Source organism: Macaca thibetana, chromosome 9 (assembly GCF_024542745.1).
Source record: "Macaca thibetana thibetana isolate TM-01 chromosome 9, ASM2454274v1, whole genome shotgun sequence".
NCBI classification, from domain to species: domain Eukaryota; kingdom Metazoa; phylum Chordata; class Mammalia; order Primates; family Cercopithecidae; genus Macaca; species Macaca thibetana.
In genome coordinates, this window is record NC_065586.1 from 83,633,168 (window position 1) to 83,658,166 (window position 24,999).

General features: G+C 40.8%; 1 protein-coding gene across 3 annotated transcripts in view; it reads left to right on the forward strand.

Moving 5' to 3' along the window:
* The window catches only part of PAPSS2 (3'-phosphoadenosine 5'-phosphosulfate synthase 2), a 185,690-nt gene that overhangs the window by 138,376 nt on the left and 22,315 nt on the right, over positions 1 to 24,999 (forward strand). For all 3 annotated transcript variants that reach the window (XM_050805560.1, XM_050805562.1, XM_050805561.1), the window contains exons 2-7: positions 7,098 to 7,215; positions 11,548 to 11,783; positions 12,530 to 12,668; positions 13,226 to 13,344; positions 13,472 to 13,585; positions 14,220 to 14,331. In XM_050805560.1, coding sequence (XP_050661517.1) covers positions 7,098 to 7,215; positions 11,548 to 11,783; positions 12,530 to 12,668; positions 13,226 to 13,344; positions 13,472 to 13,585; positions 14,220 to 14,331 — 838 coding nt within the window. The remainder of the gene's footprint in view (positions 1 to 7,097; positions 7,216 to 11,547; positions 11,784 to 12,529; positions 12,669 to 13,225; positions 13,345 to 13,471; positions 13,586 to 14,219; positions 14,332 to 24,999) is intronic.

Here is a 24,999-nt window from a genome sequence, read left to right on the forward strand (position 1 = left end):
GAAGCTACTCATGTTATGAAAGAGAAGTGAGAATGATTTTTAAATTGTTTACATTATAGTGTAGTATGAAAAGCCTGATTATGTATTATCTCCTTCAATCCTCAGGGAGGAAGCAGTGACAAAGAGCTCACATGACGGGGACTGGAAACTAGGAGTCCTGTCTATGCAGGAATAAGACCCAGACTTAAACCTGGCTACATCCTGTGTCTTCCGGGTGTGGGACTTCAGCCCCCTTCCCAATAGCTCTGAGCAGTAGTTTTCAGATCTGGAAATGGGTCACCATGTTCAGTCTCCCAGGTTTTGAGCAGTAACTGAGATAATGCACATGGAAGTGGAGCTCCTTCCATGGGCCTGATAGGGCAGTCATTGGGGTTGCAGCTTTCTGAAAATGGGTCTTTAAATAATCTTCAAACTGCACACTGAGGAGCGGGAAGATTTGGAACATGTTTAATCAGCAAGGGAGCAATGAAAGCAGAGCCCAATGGCAATGAAGGCCAAGTTAAAACGGGGCAGAGTGGAGTTGTAATGAGAGAAGTAAAGGGGACTTGTTTGCACCGCCTGGGGAAGCGTAGGGTTCAGAGGGGATTCAAGGGCACGTGCTTGTTTTTTTTAATTGAGACATTATGAACATCTCAAAAAAAAAAAGCTTTGGGCATTGGTAAGCTCCACCAGACACCTGGTTTAGAGCTTTTTCATTCCCCAGGAGTCCTCCTCCCTTCTGTGACACTCTCCCTGTGACATATGCTTGGATTTGGCTCTGGAAATGCCCCGCCCCACCATGAAACCATCTAGTCTTTTCCCCAGGTTACTTCTCTTGCAGTCACGCAAAATCAAGGCTGAGGCTCTCTGTCACGACCCTCGGCACATCACCTGAGTTCTAGGAGCCACTTTGTCAGTCCCCTTTCTGTGCCGCCAATGGGAGTGAGGGGTGGGCCAGGCAGAGACACACATGCCACCCTGGGCTTTGTGACAAGCCCTGGACTCTAATGGGTCAAACACAGGGCAAAGGCCATCCTCCATCTAGGTAACGAAGTGTTCATGATTCTGTGACAGCCAGGACAAGGGCAGTACGTTTGCAGTAGAATGACACTGCAAACTGGTGGACCTTAGTGTAGGGTACGTCCTGACCAGGCTTTAATAATCAGAGCAGCAGTAATGACAACAACGTTGCGTGTGTGCTTGCGTGTGTGTGCATATGTGTAAAACTGGTGCAGTCCTATCCACTGTCTGATTCGGTCATGAGTGCCACATCCTCCCCAGAGTTGGGTTAGAGTGGACCCAGATCCCCAGAACCCTTTTAAACCTGGATGATTTAGAATTCAAACTGCCATCACTTCTCCAGACTAGATTAAATGCCACCTGGACTGATCAGATTCAACATCTTACCATGTGTCTGGTATTTTCTTTGCTACTTTATGTAGATAATTATCTTATTTAATCCTTTCAGCAATCCTAGGAAGAAAGTATTTTTATCCCCATTTTACAGAGAAGGATATGGAAGTTCAGAGATGTTAATAACTTGCTTCAGGTCACAGGGCAAATCAGCTGTGAAGCAGGTTTCAAATCCAGGTTTGCTTGACTCCAAAATCCATACTCATGCTACTCTGATGCATGCTACCGAGAGTTTTTCTGGGTCAGTAATGGGAAGAAAGTAGGGATTTTTACCAAATTTGTCTTAGGGACCCAGTATAGAAGTATGCCACGAACTTTGGGGTTTCCGGGCCACTTCCTGATAAGCGGCAGAGTTAGGGATGCTGAGGATGTCTGTGTGTTTTCTATGTACACACAGCAAGACAGACATTTTTTCCTTTAACATGTGTTTTGCTTTCTATAGAGAGAATCCTTTTGCTGACAGTCACTTTCTTTCCAAAGCTTAGAACATCCTAGGCTCTTTAGCAGAGACTACAGCTTTCAACAAGAAAAAGAAAAGGTTTTGGCCGCTCTGCCCCTTTGCGGTTCAAGTATAATTCAAAATATCTGCTTCTATTTGTTTGCCTTTTGCAAAACATCAAGGGCGATTTTGAAATAAATAGAAGTAAAACATTTGACTGAACCAAAAGATCCCAGTACCTGGCCATCTGAAAGTATTTATTTATTTGTTTAAACATTGCTGGAGTAATAGAAAATTTAAATGCACTTATCAAAGACCAAAAGTTCAGAGATTAAATACTATGTTAGAGTCATTCCTTCGAATTAATTTTGAAATGTTTTCAAAAACGAAGAACTTGCTGGGGAGACAATTATCAAGATCATAACAAAGTTCCCCTAGAAGATTAACAGAGCTTGGAGTTCATTGTGGATCTTTGCCTGTGTGGAGAAGAAACAGCCAAACTAGAGGAAACAAAACTGTCTCTATAGGCAAATTAAATTTTAGTGGATGTTCATGTGCACAGGTGGGCAGCAGCACCTTAGTCTAGTATGCTGTGATTGGGATCAGAGTCCTTTTCCATAAATGCGGCAGCATTGAGCAATATAATTCCACCATCTAAAATCTGATTGCTTACTTTTTTTTTTTTTTTTTTGAGATAAAGTCTTGCTCTGTTGTTCAGGATGGAGTGCAGTCACACAATCTTGGCTCACTGCAATCTCCACTTCCTGGATTGAAGGGATTTGCCTGCCTCAGCCTCCCAAATAGCTGGAATTACAGGCATGTGCCACCCTGCCCAGCTATTTTTTGTATTTTTAGTAGAGACAAGGTTTCGCCATGTCAGCTAGGCTGATTTCCAACTCCTCACGTCAAGTGATCCACCCACCTCAGCCTCCCAAAGTGCCGGGATTACAGGTGTGAACTGCCACACTCAGCCTTGTTTGCTTACTTTTCAAAATAGCTCTGTGTGTGTGTGTGTGTGTGCACACGCGCGCGTGCGTGTGCGCGTGTGTGCATGGTAAAGTTTACAATGAAATACACATGTTTAGTATACATTCAGTGAGTTCTAATAAATGTGTACATGTGAGTCCCTCAAACCCTTATCAAGACATAAAGCATTGCCATCACCCCAGAAGCAACGGCAGTTCTGAATTAGTGCATTAGTTTTCCGTATTTTGGGACTTCATGCAAATGGAATCATATATAATACGTCGTTTTCTTGGATAAGGCTTCTTTGACTCAGCGTAATGTTTTCCATTCATTATCATCCATATTGCATGTATTAATAGTCCATTCCTTTTGATTGTTGAATAGTATAACCATTATATAAGTATTCTACACTTTCAGTTGGTTTATTTTCTATTTTCCTATTGATGGACACTTGGCTGTTTCCAGTTTTGAGTCAAATAAAGTTGCTAAGGACATTCTAGTATAAGTCTTTTTGTGGACACGTTTTTATTTCTCTTGAATAGATGTCTATGAATGGAATTGCTGAGTCATGGGGAAGGGAAATGTAAATGTCAGGATTTTTTTTCCCAGGATTGTTGTCCCACTTCACACCTCCACCATCAAAATAGGAGAGCACATCCTTGCTGCCATTAGATGTTATCGGTGACCTCTCATTTTAGTTTTAATTTGCATTCTTCTGGATGACTAATGACATTAATCATTTCATGGTTCTTTCCTGGCCATGTGTATATCTTCCTTTGTAAAGTGACTGTTCAAATCTTTTTCCATTTTAAAACATTGGGTTTTCTTTTTTTTTTTCCTTTATATTTTTTTTGAGATGGCGTCTCACTCTGTCACCCAGACTGGAGTGTAGTGGCGCAATCTCGGCTCACTAGCAACCTCCACCTCCTGGGTTCAAGTGATTCTTCTGCCTCAGCCTCCCGAGTAGCTGGGATTACAGGCAAGTGCCACCACGCCTGGCTAATTTTTGTATTTTTCGTAGTGACGGGGTTTCACCATATTGGCCAGGCTGGTCTCAAACTCCTGACCTCATGATCCGCCCACCTCAGCCTCCCAAAGTGCTGAGATTACAGGCGTGAGCCACCGCGCCCGGCCGGGTTGTCCTTTTGTTACTGAGTTGCCCGTGTGCTTTACATTTCTTCACATGGTGTATATATATATATATATATAAACCCTCTCCCTCCCTCAGGGAGTGGAGCCCCGGTTACCTCTTCTTTTTGTCTGTCTTTCTCCCCAGAATGATGCCAGGGATTCTTCTTTGTTTAGTACTATATTCCCAATGCTTCAGATTACCACTGGCACAGAGTAGGAGCTCGATAAACATTTACTGAAAGAATCAGTAAATAATCAAGTGAACTGACTTTTGGGTCTGATATTCAGATACGACGTTCTTGACCTTAATGGCATTAATTAACAAGGAAATTGAAAAAAGGATATTTAAATGGTATCCTTGAGGTATTACATATGCTTGGCACCAAGGACACAGAATACCTTCAGGGGACTGGACATGGTGGCTTATGCCTGTAATCCCAGTACTTCAGAAGGCTGAGGTGGGAGTATCACTTGGGCCCAGGAGTTGGAGATCAGCCTGGGCAACATGGTGAGACCCTATCTGTACAAAAAAAAAAAAAAAAAAAAAAAAAAAAAATTAACCGGGCATGATGGTGTGCATCTGTAGTCCCAGCTACTTCTAGGGCTGGGGTGGGAGGATAGCAGGATCCTGGGAGTTCGAGGCTGCAGTGAGGCCTGATTGCACCACTGAACTCCAATCGGGGTGACAGAGTAAGTCCCTGTCTCAAACAACAACAACAAAGCCCGAAATAGAATACCTTCAGGGGATTTGTTCACCCAGGGGAGATACTGCTAGACTATCTCATGGAGTGGCCTAATTTGTCCCCATATATGAGCCCTCTAGTGTAAGTCATCATCTGCCACATTCTGGGACTATGCCCCCACTTCCAAGTCTTGGGTTCCGACCAGATTTGCCTAAGGGATGAGCAGAACATCTAGCTTTAGAGGGTTTTAGGTAACTTCACCCAGCTAATCCCACTGTGCCTTTAACCACCTCCCTCTTGGCCCCCTCCAACACTGATAATGCCTGTTCCCTGACCATTGGCCCCTCTGCCTGGCTCTGTCTCACTAGCAGGCCCATCCCCACTCTGTGCTCTGCCTTTCTTAGCACCCCTAAAAGGCCAGGCAGGAAAGGACGGGACAAGTTGATTATGACATCCCTTTCTAGCTCTAAGGAATTCAATAATTCTCATTTTCATCCCTAAAGACATTTACCAGCAGTTGTAAATGGGGCTTTCCTAATTTGACACTGAAAGGCCAGTAGGGCCCCCTAAGTCTTGAAGCCATTTTCCTGGTCCCAATCCAGCAGATTCCATCCTATTCGGTTTGGGGCATGTCTACAGTGAATAAGTGAATCATTAGCATTCACGTTTGTAGAGAACTTTGCCATTTGCATGTTCATATCTGTCATCTTATGTAAACTGCCAAACAGTTCTAGTTGTAGCCCTCTTTAGTTTCTATTTTCACAAAGTTTCTATTTCCCAAAGCAAAAAGAGGTGAGTTTTCATTTCTTTTTTTTTTTTTCATTTTGGTTTCTTTTTTTTTTTTGAGACAGGGTCTCGCTCTGTTGCCCAGGCTGGGTCTCGCTCTGTTGCCCAGGCTGGAGTACAGTGGTGCAAAAGTGGCTCACTGCAGCCTTGGCCTTCTGGGTTCAAGTGATCCTCCCATCTCAGCCTCTCCAGTAACTGGGACTACAGACACGTGCCACCATGCCTGGCTAATATGTTTTTATTTTTCATAGAGATGAGGTCTCACTATGTTGCCCAGGCTGATCTCAAACTCCTGAGCTTAAGCAATCCTCCTGCCTTGACCTCCCAAAGTGCTGGGATTACAAGCATGAGCCACTGCACCTGGCAGAGTTTTCGAAAACCTCCAGCTCTTGCTAAAAAAAGTTGGTGCTTTCTTAGTTCTGGTGGGTATGCATGTGTAATATTTAAAAGGCTCATAGATTTTTACAGTTCAGAAACCTGGATTCTGTCTGTCGTTAGAAATTCAATTACACGCCACAGACATATATGAGTAGTTCCTAACCTTTTAATTTAACCATTATTATGGATTTTCCCCCCCTTGGATCACATGTTATTTTCTTTTAAGTCCACCAAAAACTGTATTTATTGGCTCACTTTACCTTTTTTATTCATCAGACTTATACCTCCCAGTCAGAGTTTAGAATCAGGATCAGGTAGTCTCTTACCTCACTAAGCTGATTTTATTACAGCCAAAATAAAGACATTTGATATTTGAATTAGCTTCCAAACCTAACAAGTGCATTTCCATTTCTGCTGGGCTTTTTGAAAGATTAAAAAGTTCATGCGTTGACCCTTGAGAAAGTGGAAGCAAAGTTTAGTTCTTGTGAAAGAGTAGCCCTGTGTGTTCAGGGACTTCACTCTTGCCTTGTCTGTGATGTCTGAATGGGAGTAACGGGGATATTACTGACTTTAACCCTTTTCACTGTGATCTGGGCCTTTCTCTGGCTCTATAGGGACTGGGGATCAACCACCCCCACCCTAGTATTTCCTCAGCTACTGGAGTATTTGGGTTCTCAGTTCAAGCTCATAGGTCTTGGGGAGAACATGCATTCATTGAAACAAAGACATTCCCCTAAGGTGCAAAAGGTAAAATGTCATGCAACCAGAACTATTACCTAAAATCAAAAAGTGTCCAATTTGGATTATACTCTCAAAGGACCATGATGAGTATTCTAAAGTCAGTGTTTGTTTCTAAATTAATAGAATTAATAAATGTTATTCTGTTTGCCAATTATAGAAGAAGAGATACAGTTGGGGGAAGACTATTAATGTAATATGGAATTGTATTATAATTGTATTATTTAGCAGATTGTATTGCATGAACCAATGAAATTTGATGCTGTAATTTAAAAATAATTATTTTATGGAAGCAAAACTGCTTATGAATAACATTAAGTGAAATGCAGAATGAATAACTTAGGTATGTAGACTCACAGCTAAGAAATATATATACATGTAGCTAATGGCTCGGGGTAATCTGCAGAAATGAAAAAAATTATATTAGAATGGACAAGGGTGAGTCTCTTTCAAAATATTTTTTGTATAAGTTGTTACACCTATCAGTTTTGCAATTAAAAGTTTAAGATGGATTTATATTGGCTCCAGTGAAGAATATGTGTTTTATTAACTAATACTGTGCTTGATTTTGTCTTATTTTATAGGAGTACCAGCAGAAATCCACCAATGTAGTCTATCAGGCCCACCATGTGAGCAGGAATAAGAGAGGGCAAGTGGTTGGAACAAGGGGTGGGTTCCGAGGATGTACCGTGTGGCTAACAGGTATGTCATGTTCAGAGATATATATATATATATATATATATGTAGCAAACTGACATGTGACACAGTTTTATGGAAATTAGTGTAACGTATTACGTGCTTGTTTTATCATTAGAAGGAGGCTGAGAGATGTAGTAGAAAGCCTGGATATTAGTCCTAACCCTACCATCAGTGAGAAATAGAGTCAAGGTCAACTATAGGAATAAGAGTCTGATCAAGTCAACTGTGAAAGTCTCTAGTTGTCACTTTTCTCCTCTTTGGCAGGAAAGGATGAGACAAGATGATTATGACATCTGCTTTCAGTGCTGAGGGATTCAATAATTCTCATGTTCATCCCTAAACATATTTACTGGCAGTTATGAATGAGGCTTTCCTAATTTGACATCAAGCATTTGGCTGTCCATAAGGTGTTGGATGTTTAGAGATATTTGTTATTGTTGCCTAATGTTTTGACATTCTAGGAGACTATTTTACTTACTATATAAACTAACAAACAAACTTAAGAATCTGCACAAGAAGGAAAACTAGTAATTTCCATTTGGCTGAGGATTGCCCTTGTTTATAGAAATAACTTGCTGTTGCTGAAGTGACTGAATGACTCTCCCTTTTCTTGTGTTTTTATAGCCACAGAATGTCAAAGCTAAGAATTAGTGACAGAACTGGAATTAAAACCTGATTCCCAGTAGCTGGCCCCAGGCTATTACCTTGTACTCTGAGTCCAAGGTAGACAAAATTATGTCTGGACTCAAAAGGAAAATCCAATTTCATTTCATAGATAACAGTTTTCAAATGGAATGAGCCCACCTGCAAAACTACATTTATTCAGGTTATAAAATGTTTTCTAACCTGAAGCTCATTCTAAACAACCTGGCAGCTAGGGACCTGCCTTGCATCTTTTCTTGCTATCCTAGGTCTTTGCCCTTTTCTGTGCCAACCAGCCTCATTCTTGTCCTCTTCAAGTTTTTTCCTTGTGCCTTTGGTTTCCTGGTTTCATTCATGCCTGGACTGTGCATCAAAGCAACTTTCTGCAGCCTCCAGTGCAAGGACAGACAGTGAGCACGGAACCTGCTGTGCTCAAATATGCACCATCCGTCTGTCATTACTCCTGAAATGTTTACCTCAACTCCCCCCAAGAGACGTAATTGCAGCAGTAGGTACAGCTGTATTCTGGAAGACCCCCTCCTGTTGTATGTCGCCCTTCATGCAAAGATCACTGGTGAAAACAACTTTCGTGTTGGGCTACACACACAAAGTCCATTTTCTCTAATGTGATACCCCTTGAAAAGAAAAAGAGAACTGGTAGAAGAGAAACATGTCTTTCTCCTTCTGTACTCTTTTTTTTTTTTTTTTTTTTTTTTTTTTGAGACGGAGTCTCGCTCTGTCACCCAGGCTGGAGTACAGTGGCCGGATCTCAGCTCACTGCAAGCTCCGCCTCCCGGGTTCACGCCATTCTCCGGCCTCAGTCTCCCGAGTAGCTGGGACTACAGGCGCCCGCCACCTCGCCCGGCTAGTTTTTTTTTTGTATTTCTTAATAGAGACGGGGTTTCACCGTGTTAGCCAGGATGTTCTCGATCTCCTGACCTCGTGATCCGCCCGTCTCGGCCTCCCAAAGTGCTGGGATTACAGGCTTGAGCCACCGCGCCCGGCCTCTCCTTCTGTACTCTTAAAATGAATTATCTTTTCATTAGAGGAAGAAAAGAATAGATGGCAAATTTTAAAAATCAAGGCCGGGCTTGGTAGCCCATGCCTGTAATCCCAGCACTTTGGGAGGCCAATTCGGGTGGATCACCTGATGTCAGGAGTTCAAGACCAGCCTGGCCAACATAGCAAAACCCTGTCTCTCTACTAAAAATACAAAAAGTAGCCGGGCATGGTGGTGCACGCCTGTAATCCCAGCTGCTCGGGAAGCTGAGGCAGGAGAATCACTTGAACACAGGAGGCGGAGGTTGCAGGGAGCCGAGATCTGCCACTGCATTCCAGCCTGGGTGACAGAATGACACTCCATCTCAAAAAATAAAAATAGAGAGTTAAATTAAATTTAAAAAACATTTTTCTAATTTATTTTTTATTCTTATGTTAAAAGGTAGGCTGTTGACCAGGCAGACCAGAAGAAACAAAATATTTTAAATCCATAGACTCAGATTTTAGCCCCAACTGCACCTCCATGAGCTATGTGACTTTGGACAAGCCAGTTAGGCTCTCTAAGCCTCAGTTTTCTTATTTGTACAATGAGAATAAAGACAGTACCTGACTTACAGAGGGGTTGATAGAACTAAATCAATAAAAGACAAATGCACTTTGCACAGTGCTTGGCACACAGTTAAGTTATCAGTAACTGTAATTAGTGTTACCTTAATGTATGAAAGTATGCATGCCAACAATCTGGTTACATATACTTACTGTAGTTTAACTCTTAGTTTCCTGAGAACTGAAGCAAAATGGAAGGACATTTCTGTTATTTCTCTCATTTTCTGACATGAGAGAACACACCAGAGATTCAGGAGTGCCATTTCCCCTACCCTATAACCTGACATAAATACTAAGAAGAATTTATCACCTACGTCTTTATTCAAATGAAAAGGAATAACAGAATTACAGACAATTACCTTAAAAATGATCTAGTGACGTTAGTGTTGACACGTTCTTCATATAGCCGTTTCTTCTAATGGTCCTCTGTCAAAGCCAAGGGCATGGCTTTAAACTATAACTAAAAGTATGGAGACTATTTATTTACCTTTTGCAGATCACCTTTCGCCCCCAAATCTTCCTTCTTCTGTGTCCTTCATTCCTGCTTTTTCCACCTTTTTCCTCTTTTCTGCTGTAGTCTTCTCTGTATGAACGTCTTGGCTTTTTTCCTCTGTCATGCCCAGCTGGTGTCGGACGGAAGCTTGGCACCATGAAATATTCTTAGGTTCAGAGATCTTTAGGACAAAGATCCTAAAATCCTAAAGGACTCATTTTGTTTTAGAGTGCTAGCCTTTAGGGGAGTTCAGATTTAAACTGTTAAATAATTTGGGCGGGTTGTGTTTCTGTCCCTTTCTTCTTATGTTCCTCCTCATATGGAAATTACAGTGTGTTCCCGATCCTTGTGCTTTGAAACCGTGGTGAAAGCCACATGGCAACTCTTTTCTCATATAAAGACTCTAGAGAATCTTTACACCTAAGAGTGTGACATATGGCAGCTCTGAATACATCTGCTCCCTAGCTCAGGCCGGCTTTCTGTCTTTATGTTTTGAGAGTCATTTTGGAAACATCTCGAAGCCAAAGGACAGCATGCGGGCTCTGTGAGACGGTTGTTCAGTGGCATCCACAAGGGAGGGGGACTTACCATTCTCCAGGGGCTGGCTGTTCCCCTGCATTCCGGCTGATTGCTGACTTTGAAGGGGATATGAGACCACTGTTACCACATCTTTTGATTTTTTCAAGAGAATACGGTATCTGGATTTGCATATACAACTTCCTTTGTGCTTTGGAGACAAGGCCTCGCTCTGTTACACAGGTTGGAGTGTAGTGGTGCCATCACGGCTCACTGCAGCCTTGACTTCCCAGGCTCAAGGGGTCTTCCCACCTCAGCCTCCTGAGTAGCTGGGACCACAGGTGTGTACCACCACACCCGGCTATTTTTTTGTTTTGTTTTTTGAGGATGCAGGGTCTCACTATGTTCCCCAGGCTAGTTTTGAACTCCTGGGCTCAAGTGATCCTCCCACCTTGGCCTCCCAAAATGCTGGGATTACAGGCATGAGCCCATGCCCAGCCTGTATGACAACTTTCTAATCTTTAAAACACTCTGCAGCCCTAACAGAACACATCGAGGACCACATGTAGCCCCCAAATCTCCCTATTTATGAAGCTTGCTTGCTTTGAAAAGCTATAATCCTAACACAGGACAAATAGTTATTTCAAAATTTGACAGAAATGTAAGTATTTGCCTTGTAGTCAACTACACTGATTTCTTTCCTTTCTTTCTTTCTTTCTTTCTTTCTTTCTTTCTTTCTTTCTTTCTTTCTTTCTTTCTTTCTTTTTTCTTTCTTTCTTTCTTTCTTTCTTTTCTTTCTTTCTTTCTTTCTTTCTTTCTTTCTTTCTTTCTTTCTTTCTTTCTTTCTTTCTTTCTTTCTTTCTTTCTTTCTTCCTTCCTTCCTTCCTTCTTTCTTTCTTTCTTTCTTTCTTTCTTTCTTTCTTTCTTTCTTTCTTTCTTTCTTTCTTTCTTTCTTTCTTTCTTTCTTTCTTTCTTTCTTTCTTTCCATTTAGTTATATTTAAAATTGCTAGATTAGTTCACAATTTGTCATCTTAAACTATCCAGGCTGATGTCAGTCTGCTTTATCTGTTCTGAACAGGTCTCTCTGGCGCTGGAAAAACAACAATAAGTTTTGCCCTGGAGGAGTACCTTGTCTCCCATGCCATCCCTTGTTACTCCCTGGATGGGGACAATGTCCGTCATGGCCTTAACAAAAATCTCGGATTCTCTCCTGGGGACAGAGAGGAAAATATCCGCCGGATTGCTGAAGTGGCTAAGCTGTTTGCTGATGCTGGCCTGGTCTGCATTACCAGCTTTATTTCTCCATTCGCAAAGGTAAAAAAAAAAAAAAAAAAAAAAAAAAAAAAAAAAGGCACTGCACACTATTCCCACACACAGTGCTAGTGCTCTCCAACTGCTAGGGGAAGGAATCAGGTAGGGTGGGCCTAAGAATGTCTCCTTTCAATTTCCCGACTATTTCTTCCCCCCATCACAGGCTCTCTCATTTCCTCTATTTAATATTGGTTACGTAAAGAGAGTTCCTTCCTTTCCAGATGCCAGGGCACCAGTGGACATAAATCCTTCCATGTTCACAATTATAAGGAACATTTGGTCAGAGTCGAAGGGAAGAGAAAGTTAAACAAGAGAAACTCTAAAGCTCTGTAATTTTAGTTGTCAGGAAAAGGATCTAGCTAAAGAAAAGAGCAGTTCACAGCCAAAGCTTCGGGTTCTACGTGTTTAATGCTGACATCACTGAGGTGGAGTGTCGCTCTTCTTTTAAGTCAGGAAATTTCTGGGAGCCAAACATCAGATGTAGCTTAGAACACATCCTTTGAATGCAATGCTCCCATATGGCCAGTGCTTTCCTGCTAGGAGGGCCTATTTTCCATCATTTTCTGTGAAAGTCCTTGAGAGAGCTGTGTTTACCAGAGTGAAATTTCTGGACTTTCTCTCAAGTACTCTGCAAAGCACAAACCCCAGTGTTATCTCAAGGCTATTGAAAACCAAAGTACACAGTGTTTTGTGATTTAGAATTTCACCATGAAACCTCTTTTTACATTCTTAAACATATTGCTTTTCAGGATCGTGAGAATGCTCGCAAAATACATGAATCAGCAGGGCTGCCATTCTTTGAAATATTTGTAGACGCACCTCTAAGTATTTGTGAAAGCAGAGACGTAAAAGGCCTCTACAAAAGGGCGAGAGCTGGGGAGATTAAAGGTAAGAGAATCGGCTAGCAGCATCTTTACCAGTTACTTAGGCTGTCGGTCCTTATTTTGTCCTCAGAAATCTGCCTTGAGTTTCAAACTCTCTTTTCCAAAATTGCATATAACATGCACAACTTTTTATCGCATCATGGTATATTCAATATGCCCAGAGGCTTATTAAAATGTAGGGTTTTATTTTTAAGAATTGTCATCTCAGCCATATGCAATGAAGTTCAGAGAACTAGAATGGATATTTATATGTGAGTGTGTGTGTAGAGGAGTGTTTCAGAGTTCTTCCTTATTCTTGTCTTCCTTTTTGATTTTGATCATCTATAGAGGGCTTCAACTTACCCAGCCAGATTTTGTTGACAATTTGGGGCTGTCCATGTTGAAAATACAGCTATTTATTTTCTTACTTATGGCTAGAAGTCAAGGATGGCTGTTTGGCCTTTTCTGTTAAAATGTGAATTTTCAGTTTAATACATTATTCCAACATGTGTTTTGCCTTATTGATTAAAAAGGTTATTCTGTCAATACAGATGTGATGATTGTCACCCATATGCCTTGCAGGATTTACAGGTATCGATTCTGATTATGAGAAACCTGAAACTCCTGAGCGTGTGCTTAAAACCAATTTGTCCACAGTGAGTGACTGTGTCCAGCAGGTAGTGGAACTTCTGCAAGAGCAGGTAGGTGAACCGGTTGTCTTTTCTTTATATGTTTAATAAAATCATGAAAGACAATCTATGCCTCCTTACTGAAGCATTCTTTCTATAGTTTTCATTTCAAGTTTTTACCAATTCTGTTTCATTTCAGAACATCGTACCCCATACTATAATCAAAGATATCCACGAACTCTTCGTGCCGGAAAACAAACTTGACCACGTCCGAGCTGAGGCTGAAACTCTCCCTTCATTATCAATTACTAAGGTAAGTGGGTGCAGACTGGTCAAAGAATTAGGCTTAATATCAGTCATTATAATTTATTTATAATTACTCTTAACAATAAAAAAGATATAAATAAGGTGCACTTAACGTCCACAAATAAAACACTCCTTTTTTGCCAAGTGTTTTTAACTTCTTCTCCAAAGAAATCTTTCACCAAGAATTGCCACATGATCAATGCCATGTATGGAGGTGACTGGGAAAGTAACTTCTGTATTTGCATTGGACAATTTTACATAGCTGTCATTGTACCAGTAAGTACATCTAGTAGAAAAATATAGCCAAACCAGGATTTTTGTGGATAAAAGAAAGAAAGAATAAACGATGAATTTTCAACTCAGTTGCATATTTTGGGAATAGATACAGCCTAAAAATGTTCAAATAAGTCATCTCAATATCTCAATATGAAATCTTTTCACCACTATTTCATAAGTAAATTTCTAAACTTAAATCTTTCTGGCCCTTAGATCATGGGTTAGCATAACAGTTGGGAACACTTAAAACATAGAAGATTCTGCCCTTATCCTCTTGTTAACTGAATAAGAAAGGACTTTCTTGGGGCCAGATGCCTGGAAAACAGAACTTATGAAAATGTTCAACTGCTTTTTGTGTTTTGCAGCTGGATCTCCAGTGGGTCCAGGTTTTGAGCGAAGGCTGGGCCACTCCCCTCAAAGGTTTCATGAGGGAGAAGGAGTACTTACAAGTTATGCACTTTGACACCCTGCTAGATGGTATGTTTTTGTTGTTGTTTCTTAATCTTTGTTGTTAAAGGAGAAAAAGAATCTTTCCCAGAAGTTTTGCAGGAACAGGAAGTTAGTCTTTGGTTTGCAAATGTTATTGCAAAACTATTTGGATCATTTACAGTGTGCTCCATTCTATTATGTTTAAGCTTCCATTTTTAGGATTTTTTTTTGGTTGTTCTCAAAGATTGTTCCTTTAGAACTAAGGAACTGAAAAATGGTTCTTAAGCCAAGAAAAACACAAGTCTGTTTCACCTCTACATGCTCTTTGTTGGTGCTGATATTCAGAAGGTAGCACTCAGAAGTACCATTGCCACCTGCTAGGGACATTCCTGGGGCAGCCAAGATGAGGTCAGCACATGTTCCTGACCTCCATGGCACCCGCCACCCTCCAGGTTGCTCGTGTCAAGCATTATTGCAACAACTGCTTTCTTTGGTGCATGCTGAAGTATCAATGCTCATGCCCACACATGAAATATATTAACATGGTTTCATCCACTACACCCTAACAAAAGAGCATTAAGGCAGCTTTCTGGCCACAAGCTGAATGGCTTTTAGAAAAGCGATTTGGTCAAGCTCAAAAGCATGTGTTATTGAGAAGACTTCCGGACCCTTCTATGATCATTTCCTTCCTAGAACTGCCTGAGCTCATCAAATAAACTCATCTATTTCAAGACCTTTGGGGAATGGCTGCTAAGTGGGGAAGGAGTAGGGGTAGAGTCACACTGAATTTGTAATGCTGAGCCAGGTTCCAAGCCTTTTAGGAAGAAAAATCAAATAAGACGTTTGTTTTTGGAAAAGATATTCATGTCCTGTGTTTGTGCCTTTGCCTGGGGAATGGGGCATGAACTCAGAATCAGAACTCAAAGACTGATCAGCATGGACCCTCTTGCCTTATTCTTTTGCTGTGACAGATAACACTCCAAAACCTGAATCCCTCACTTCTCAGATTAAATAATATTCCCCAAAGACACTTAGTTTACTTCTAGCTTGCTTTAACAACAACAATAATAATCCATATCTCTATACCACGTCTCTGTTTTCAAAGCATTTTCTCGGGCATTATTTCATTTGATCCTCACAAAAACCCTAGAAAATAGTTAGCAATTATTATCCCATTTTACAGATGAGGAAACTGGCCTCAGATTCAGTGATTTGCTCAAGTTCATAACATTCATAAGTGAAGGCCCAAGACCAGAGTCCAGAATCTTAGGACTCCTGGCCCAGTGCTCCTTACATACCAGGCTGCTCTCCTGATGTCCTTTCCAATAGAATCTATAAGGCCTGATGGTCTACAAGGAAGGCTGACTTTTATCTTGATGTCTTGATTTTGACACATGGTGAACACTGGCTGCCTGAAGTAAAGGTCATTGAACTTAGCAGCTAGCCATGAGCAAGAGGTTGATTTTGAGCATGTGAACAGAGCTGTGGCCAAAAGACAAGACAAGTGAACTACATTGAAAGAGCGGGCCTCATTACAGACAACAAGGTGCTGTTGACCTTGGACAAGCATTCCTTTCATAAAGAAAAATACCAGGGTGGTGGAAGTAGTTGTAGAGGTCAGTGTTAATGGATATCAGGGGTCCTTAGCCTAGGATCTAGGACTTCAGGGTGGGCTAACAAAAAATCCTAGAGGCAAAAATGTTTGTGTTTTGATAAGGGAAGGAAGGAACATTTTCCTGGGTTGAGGATTTATGGCTTTTGATAGATTCTGTTTTTTCCTTTAATGTTTTTATTTCTTAGAGACAGGGTCTTGCTCCATCACCCAGGCTGGAGTGCAGTGGCATGATCATAGCTTACTGAATCCTTGAACTCCTGAACTCAAGCAATCCTCCCACCTCTGCTTCCTAGGTAGCTGGTATTACAGGCATGCACCACCATGCCTGGCATATTTCTAAATTTGTTTTGTAGAGATAAGGTCTATGTTGCCCAGGGATAAGGTAACACAATGTTGCCCAGGTTGATCTTGAATTCCTTTCCTCAAGTAATCCGCCTGCCTTGGCCTTGCAAAGTGCTACTATAGACAACAAATTCTTAAAAGAGTCTGTAATCCAAAAAGATGAAGAACAGCTAATGCAGATAATCCATCTAGATTATTTAGGCAAAATCTCTAGCCTTCCTTTTACACTGTCTCAATTTCATTTTATGGGGGTTCTTCAACTTGCAAAACCCATTGATTTTCTTTTTTCTTTTCTTTCTTTTTTTTTTTTTTTTTTGAGACAGAGTCTTGCTCTGTCACCCAGGCCTGAGTGCAGTGGCATGATCTCGGCTCACTGCAACTTCTGCCTCCTGGGTTCAAGCCATTCTCCTGAGTAGCTGGGACTACAGGTGCATGCCACCATGCATGGCTAATTTTTGTATTTTTGGTAGAGACAGGGTTTCACCATGTTGGCCAAGCTGGTCTTGAACTCCTTGACCTCAGATGATCTGCCCGCCTCAGCCTCCCAAAGTGCTGAGATTATAGGTGTGAGCCGCCATACCCTGCCAACCCATTGATTTTCTATTTCTTATTTGATGCTCACTACCATGAAGTGGATGAAGCACTTATTATTGCTCCCGCTCTCCATGTAATCCAGATGTCTGTCCCCACAAACCTACCAGCCAGGGGATATGAATGAGGTTACCTTCCCATTAATACTTGAAGCCTACTGGTTCCAAGCCCCTATCTGCTCATGCAGAAAACCCAGTTCTTTCCAAAGATTACCCATGTGTTTTTGGAAGTCCCCAAGGAGTGTGTTTCCTGTGTTCCTGAGTCAGGGCCCCAGCCATGTGCCACTTGCTGTGTGGGTCTGTGGGTCTGTCTGTACCCAGAAGTGCAGATCCTGCTGGGTCACTCCAGCCACCAAAGTTTTGGTACCAGTAGGGCTGTCACAGTTTATGGACTGTTCTTCAAGTGGGAAAAATGTTTCCTTCCTCTGTATTAACCTCAATTGAAGACTGTCTAGGAGGTTGCTTTAGTTCCACAGTATTAGAGAATTGAGTGGGGCAACTCTTGTAAGCCGTATGGATCCCTTTATCCTCATGTAGCTCCAGTGTGGCTCTGTCAGGAGTGTTCAAGACCAGATGTGGTGCTATTTCCATACCCTTTCCCCTTCCAACCTGCAGGGCCTGTTTCTGAAACTTTCTGTAAGACTCTTCTTTTCCCTGTGGGAATTATCTGCTGGTTCTACCATCTACCTCTGCAAACAGAGTCCACTGGACATACTTATGCAACCCCAGTTATGATCAGGATTCAGAGCTCTGCACAGCCCACGGAAGCATCCTAAATGCCTGTGTAAATTGATTAATAAAAATAGATAATCACGGATATGATGTGCTGCCCACCCCTACCATTTGCTGTATGTTAACTTAGTTTGGGCCTAAGTAGAGGCAGAATATCACAGTGGATGAGAGTGTGAGCTGTGAAGTCAAACTGTCTAGGTTTGTATCACAGTGATTAGCTATGAACCTGGGCCAAATTACTTAAACTCTCTGGGCTTTGTTCCTTCATCTGTATAATGGGGATGTTAATAACTGTACCTACCTCATTGGATGTTGAAAGTTTAAAAGAATCCCTGATTCAATAGTCAGTATTTCAAACATGTTAGCTATTATGAACAAACCACTCTGCATACAGTTAAAAGAATTTGTCAGGCATGGTGGTTCATGACTGTAGTCCCAGCTGCTCAGAGCCTAAGGCGGGAGGATCACTTGAGCTCAGGAGCTAGAGTCCCACCTGGACAACATAGGGAAACTTTGTCTCTAAAAATAAATTCATAAATAAAAGCACCTGGAGTCTTGAAGAGACTAAGTGACTTTATCCCTAGTCACATCAGTGTGGAAGTAGCACAGATAACGATGTTCATCAGCTAGCCAACAGATATTCACTGAGTGCTCCCATGTGCCAGGCTTTGTCCAGTGGCTGGAGATAGAATGGTAATGAAGGCAGGTGAGCTTTCTGAGAAACACAGTAAAGTCATTTTCTGAGACCTAGTCCAGTAGGTCCTTCCCGCCCCCCATCAGTGGTTGTGAAACTTTCTTTTTTATTTTATTTTTCTTATTTTATTTTATTTTTTGAGACAGAGTCTCGCTCTGTTGCCCAGGCTGGAGTGCAGTGGTACGATCTCTGCTTACTGCAATGTCCGCCTCCTGGGTTCAAGCAATTCTTCTGCCTCAGCCTACCAAGTAGCTGGGATTACAGGCACTCACCACCAAGCCCAGGTAATTATTGTATTTTTAGTAGAGATGGGGTTTCACCATATTGGCCAGGCTGGTCTTGAACTCCTGACCTCAAGTGATCCACCCACCTCAGCCTCCTAAAGTGCTAGGATTAGAACCATGAGCCACTGCTCATGGCCAAAACGTTCTTTTTTAAACCAGAGAATTATTTATTTCATTTCAAAAATCAGAGGCAATATATACAACAAAATGGAACTACCCCACTGCCCCAGTAGAAGGGAGTAGGGGCTTGGGCTCCCTCTCACCTGGAGAGCAACCTGGAGGGTATCAGGAGGAAGCCGGTTAAAACACAGCAACAGAGGCTCCTGACAGTGCCTCGCCTCATGGCATTTGGACTGAGCAGACAGTTAAATACTAAAAAGTGATTTATTTATATGTCAGAATGTTGGGCAAGATATCATTCATATAGATATCATTTCATTGTAAACAATTCATGAAGGTTTGAGTCACTGCCATTGAAAATTTGAAATGATCTCTATAGCCACAGACATGTGCCCACTTTTGTCTTCCTTCAACAATTGCAAATTTCTTGATTGCCCTACAATCTGTAAGCAACAGTGTTTTTATTCTGACCATGTCTCCTAAAAATATTTTGTTGGTTTTAATTTTCTCAAAGGTCTATATTTTTGAGAAATATAAACCTAAAATTAAAAATAAATTTAAAAATAAAATAGTTCTGTCTACTCAGTCCAAAAGCCAAAAAAAAAACCCAAAACAAAAACCAAATCACTTGTTAGAGTTTATGATAATTGTATAGTATGAGTCACTCCATATATTACTCAAGAATCTACGTTTATATCAGTGTATCATATCACTTTATTTCTCACTGGAAGTATAGTTTCAGGGTTGTCACAGACCCTTTGGTCATAAATGTCACATCTAAATTTAAAAATGGAACCTCAAGCTTGCGTTGACTGATGGCATCCAAGTAGGATCAAGACAGGGGCCTTGTGAGACTCCATCATTTAATGGCTATTCTTCCGCAGCTCTGACTTTCCAAGGCATGGTGTGAGAGCACTCTGCATATATCACCAGCACTTATTGAGCACCAATTGTGTTCTGACACTGGAGTTTGACATAGATTATTACATTTAATCAGGATAATACCACTGTGAAGATATTTTGTCCACTTGAGAAAATATGTATTAGAAAGGTTAAATAACTTATTTGAAGCCTAGACTTAAATCCAGGTTGTCCTGGATCTAACATTGGTGCTTGTTATACTGGGCATATTTTCATGTCCTCTAACCATGTGAGATTCTAGGATGTTCTAGGGCAGTTTGCTTCTATACTTGCTCCCGAAGCGTAGTTTGGAAACTATTCAACAGTAGTTATAAGATCACATGTTTGCAAGAGAAAACTTCTTGGTGAAGCTGGAGGGGATATTAACATAGGTTATAATTATTTTAAAGCAGATATCTCTTCCCAGTGGAAGGAAAAATAAATAAATAAATAATTAGAAAACCAGATAAACATCTGAGCAATGCTTTTGGATTGTATTGGACATTCCATACAAGTTCTGATTTCACCAGCTTTTTCTTGTTATATACTCTCTATTTTTAAAAATAGCATGATGAAGCTAGTATATTTATATGTTGTATATGTGAAGTGTCATAACAGGAATTTGCTCTTTGACATTGTTGCTGTAAGATTCTTTTGGTGGACAGCTGAAAATGTTTCTTAACTGTGTTTATATTTCCCTAGGCATGGCCCTTCCTGGTATGTACTTTAACTTTTCCAAGTAGCTAAATTATTATAATTAGATATGTTACATTAACTGGAAATGGTTAAGAACATAACTAAAAGAAAATCTACATTAACCAGTTGGAATCACTATTAGTTCATGATCCAACCAGTTATAGTGGAATAACACTGTATTTTTCTTTTGATTGGAGTCCAAACAACAGGAAATTTCTTGACCAGATGTAGCTATCGTATATAATGTAGCATTTGGCTGACAAAAGTAAACTTGTTTCTAAATTATCATTGCACATTTTGTTCCTGAGTCTTTTACATTTATGATCCTCTTCCAATGACCAAATGAGGACCAATTGGTCCTCATTTAGTTTCAAAAATCTGGAAATTTTTTTTCTACGGTGTTTATAAAAGATTTTAAGTTGATGAAGAATAAATCATTGTAAACTGAATGTACCTGGTTGGATTGTGTATGATTGTACTTCATTTGTTTGCAATGTACGATTATGCATGTACTTAATTTCAAGCCATTATGATTGCTTGTTATGGAAGTGGGAGTAAATATACATTTGCTGTGACTGTAAACTTCTGCATTGTACAAAAATGAAAAGGTAAAATTCTGACTATGTCATCTGTCTTTGATATTGCTTTCATCATTGTTGTTTTTCCTTTAAAAAGCCCGGTTAAGCAATAAGGAGTAATTTAGGTTTTGCATAGAAACAGTCCCAAACAACCATGAAGCAGATCTATAAGGCTAACACAGAAGGCTGGAAAATTATTGAAAGCAAAAGAAAAATCATTCCTGGCCGGGCGCGGTGGCTCAAGCCTGTAATCCCAGCACTTTGGGAGGCCGAGACGGGCGGATCACGAGGTCAGGAGATCGAGACCATCCTGGCTAACACGGTGAAACCCCGTCTCTACTAAAAAATACAAAAAAAAAACTAGCCGGGCGAGGTGGTGGGCGCCTGTAGTCCCAGCTACTCGGGAGGCTGAGGCAGGAGAATGGTCTAAACCCGGGAGGCGGAGCTTGCAGTGAGCTGAGATCCGGCCACTGCACCCCAGCCTGGGCGACAGAGCAAGACTCTGTCTCAAAAAAAAAAGAAAAATCATTCCATTGAACAATAAGCTATCTCTTGGACTTACTGTGGCTAAAGAACCACAATATTCTTTTTCAAAATAAGATATACCACAATAAAATAATCAAGGCAGTTCCCACCAGAGCCAAATGAAGCACATGAAGGAAAAGGCTGAAAGCTCAAGTCAAGGTTGAAAGCCATGGGTGATGTTTCAGCACAGTTCAGGTATTACGTCTTAGAAACAGTTGGATATGTTTATGTATTAGAAAGGTTGATAAAGATGATAGGGAAACTACAGTAAATCTGTGTATACACCTGTAGTGTTGTAGCTACAGGCTTGTAAGACCAATTGGCATTATCACTTGGCAGAACTCCTTTCTATAAACATCCCACAGATTCGCTTCCTTATTGAGACAACCTGCCAAGGAGTGTTATTTAGTCATTTTAGATGAAGGTAGATTAGAGGCTACATTGGTCAGGAATCTAGTGGACAAGAGGAGGTGGCTGCAACAGTGAAACATCCCTTGGATTTCAAGGCAGAATACTTGATGGAAAAGGCAACGTTACAGACGTGTTGCAGGCAGCGCTAGGTTCTTTCAGCAACCTGCTCCATGCCTTGCTTTGCATTTTGCTTTATTTTGGCCAAGTCATTCTTTTTTTTTTTTTTTTTTTTTTTTTTTTTTTTTTTTTTTTTTTTTTTTTTTTTTTGAGATGGAGTCTCGCTCTGTCGCCCGGGCTGGAGTGCAGTGGCCGGATCTCAGCTCACTGCAAGCTCCGCCTCCCGGGTTTACGCTGCCTCAGCCTCCGGAGTAGCTGGGACTACAGGCTCCCGCCTAGTTTTTTGTATTTTTTTGGTACAGACGGGGTTTCACCGTGTTAGCCAGGATGGTCTCGATCTCCTGACCTCGTGATTCGCCCGTCTTGGCCTCCCAAAGTGCTGGGATTACAGGCTTGAGCCACCGCGCCCGGCAGCCAAGTCATTCTTTATCAGCAGAGGCAAATGGCATGGTCTTTCTTTCAGCAATGTCGTCAGTAAGCAATCCACAGAAAGCATGATTTCTGGTGAGAGCAACAGCATTTCTGAAGGCGTTATTCTTTGTTAGCCTCTCTTCCTTTTCCTCAACTAGTCTATGCGGTGGATTTCATTATCTTCCATCAGCAACCTCCATTAACATAGTGCTTTATAGTTTGCCCCCTGCAGCAACCCACGGAGATAGATGTCATTTATTAGCCCATTTTTCCAGTGAGGAAACTGAGTTTAGAAAAGTTGAAAGACACACATAGTAAAAGGGAGAACTGCTGACTTTGAATTTAGTGTTTTCTGCAAAGGACTTAGCTGCTGTAAATGCCCAAGAACATTGAAACAAAGAGTTATTTGAATGACAAACCATTACTTGCTGCACATGGTATCTAATTTGTGGTTTATGAAAGGTCTGAAAGTATATTGCAGGATTTTATGATAGACCGGATTTTTTTATTGCCAGCAGTTGCTGTCTATTTCCGGTGACATTCTTTAGGTTCTAGTAACCTTTGGAAAGTGTTTAAAAGGTGCAAAGTGATATGCCTGGAAAGTTTAGTTTCATAGCTACTAGGGGGAGTCTTATGCCCCGAAGGAATAGAACTCTAATCTTTAACTCTGTCAGAGGCCTTCTAAATGTTGCATTGAAAAGTTAGGTTTAAATGGCTTCATTAATCTAGGGCACATTCCCTCAAGTCCATAAATAACTGCATTTGTTTTCTCCAGAGTTAAAAAGTTTTCTTTATTCACCTTCCTTTCATTCTCTTCTGAATCTTGAACTTGAGAACTCTCACAAAATTGTCCCTAATTTTATTTTGTGTTATACGCTTAACCATGAGCCCTCATTTTCTTACCTGTGAGTATAATTGAGAGACTAGCATATTTGTGAGGGCATCATTGTAGGAGGAACACTGTTTTCTACATTTTTTTACATTATCTAGAATCATTGAGAAATGAGATGTTTTTAGAAAGCCGAATTTTATCCCTTTAAGCCACAGACTGAAAACCAACTACACATTAACTATCTTATTTAGAAACATTTCAAAATAGTCTTACTAAAAAAATATATATATATTATTCACTCAAAAAAAGAGAATATGTTCAATATAAAATAACTTTTAAAAATGACTCTGTCATTATTAGTTTTACCAGTTATTAAACTGGGCACTAATGTAATGGTGTCCTGAAGATGGGGAGACCTGTGGGATTGTTGGCTCGCACGCTAAAGAACTCCCATAACTCTGTATTTTAGTTTCTGTATTAGAACCTTGTATGGTCAGGGTTCTCCAGAGAAACAGAACCAACAGGATGTGTATCTGTCTATCCATCTATAGATAGATATGCATCTCTCTATATAGACATAGATATAAAAATATATTTAATATATTTAAATAAATTTATATATGCATGTACATATATTAATTTATACATATATACATTATTTTAATAAATTATTATAGAATCTTTTCTCTCTACATATACATCTCTATATATAACATAGATATTATATCTGAATTATATATTTCTGATATATATCTGAATAGATAACAATATATCTATATGTTATATATAGATATCTACATATTATATAGGTATATAATAAATCTCTTTTTTTCTCTCTCTCTCTATACACACACACACACACACACACACACACAGAAAGAGATTTATTTTAAGGAATTGGTTCATGTGATTGTGGAATCTGGCAAGTCCGAAAACTGGGAGGCTGGAGACCCTGAGAAGACCTGCGGTTCAAGTCCACAGGCTGTCTGCTGGCGTAATTCTCTCCTCTTCTGGGGAGACGAGTCTTTTTTTTTTTGGAGACGGAATCTCTGTCCTCCAGGCTGGAGGGCAGTGGGGCGATCTTGGCTCACTGCAAGCTCCGCCTCCCGCGTTCACGCCTTTCTCCTGCCTCAGCCTCCTGAGTAGCTGGGACCACAGGCGTCCGCCACTACGCCCGGCTAATTTTTTGTATTTTTTTTAGTAGAGACGGGGATTCACCGTGGTCTCAATCTCCTGACCTTGTGATCCGCCCGCCTCAGCCTCCCAAAGTACTGGGATTACAGGCGTGAGCCATGGCGCCCGGCCAAGTCTTTTTTTAATTAGGCCTTTGACTGATTGGATGAGGCCCACTCACATTCTGGAGGGTACTCTCTCTACTCAAAGTCTACTGATTTAAATGTTAATCCCATCTAAAAAGTACCTCCACTGAAACATCTAGAATAATGTTTGACTAAATATCTGAGTACTGTGTCCTAGCTAAATTGATATATAACATCAACCATCACAGTTTCTGTGTGTATTTTTTCAGTAGTTTTCCTTTCTCTTCCTTTGCGGTCCAGCTGTCATTTGACATTTCTTGCTGCTGAAGATGTAGCTTCTCTGAATACCACATTCGATGCCTTCTAATTTGCTGTGCTGTATACTGAGAAATCAGAACACCCTGTTTATTTAAATTCCTCTTAAAGCAAGAGACTCAGCATAATGGTGAGAGGGGCTTAAACGCCAGAGAAAGCGCATGTGCGTTAATGACTTGATGTCATTTTTCACTCCTCTGTGTTTCTGGACAGATGATTCTCAACTGTGGTTGCGCTAGCAAGACCTGTGATTCCCAGATAAGTGAGATTACCAGTCTCTTCAAAAATATTTAGG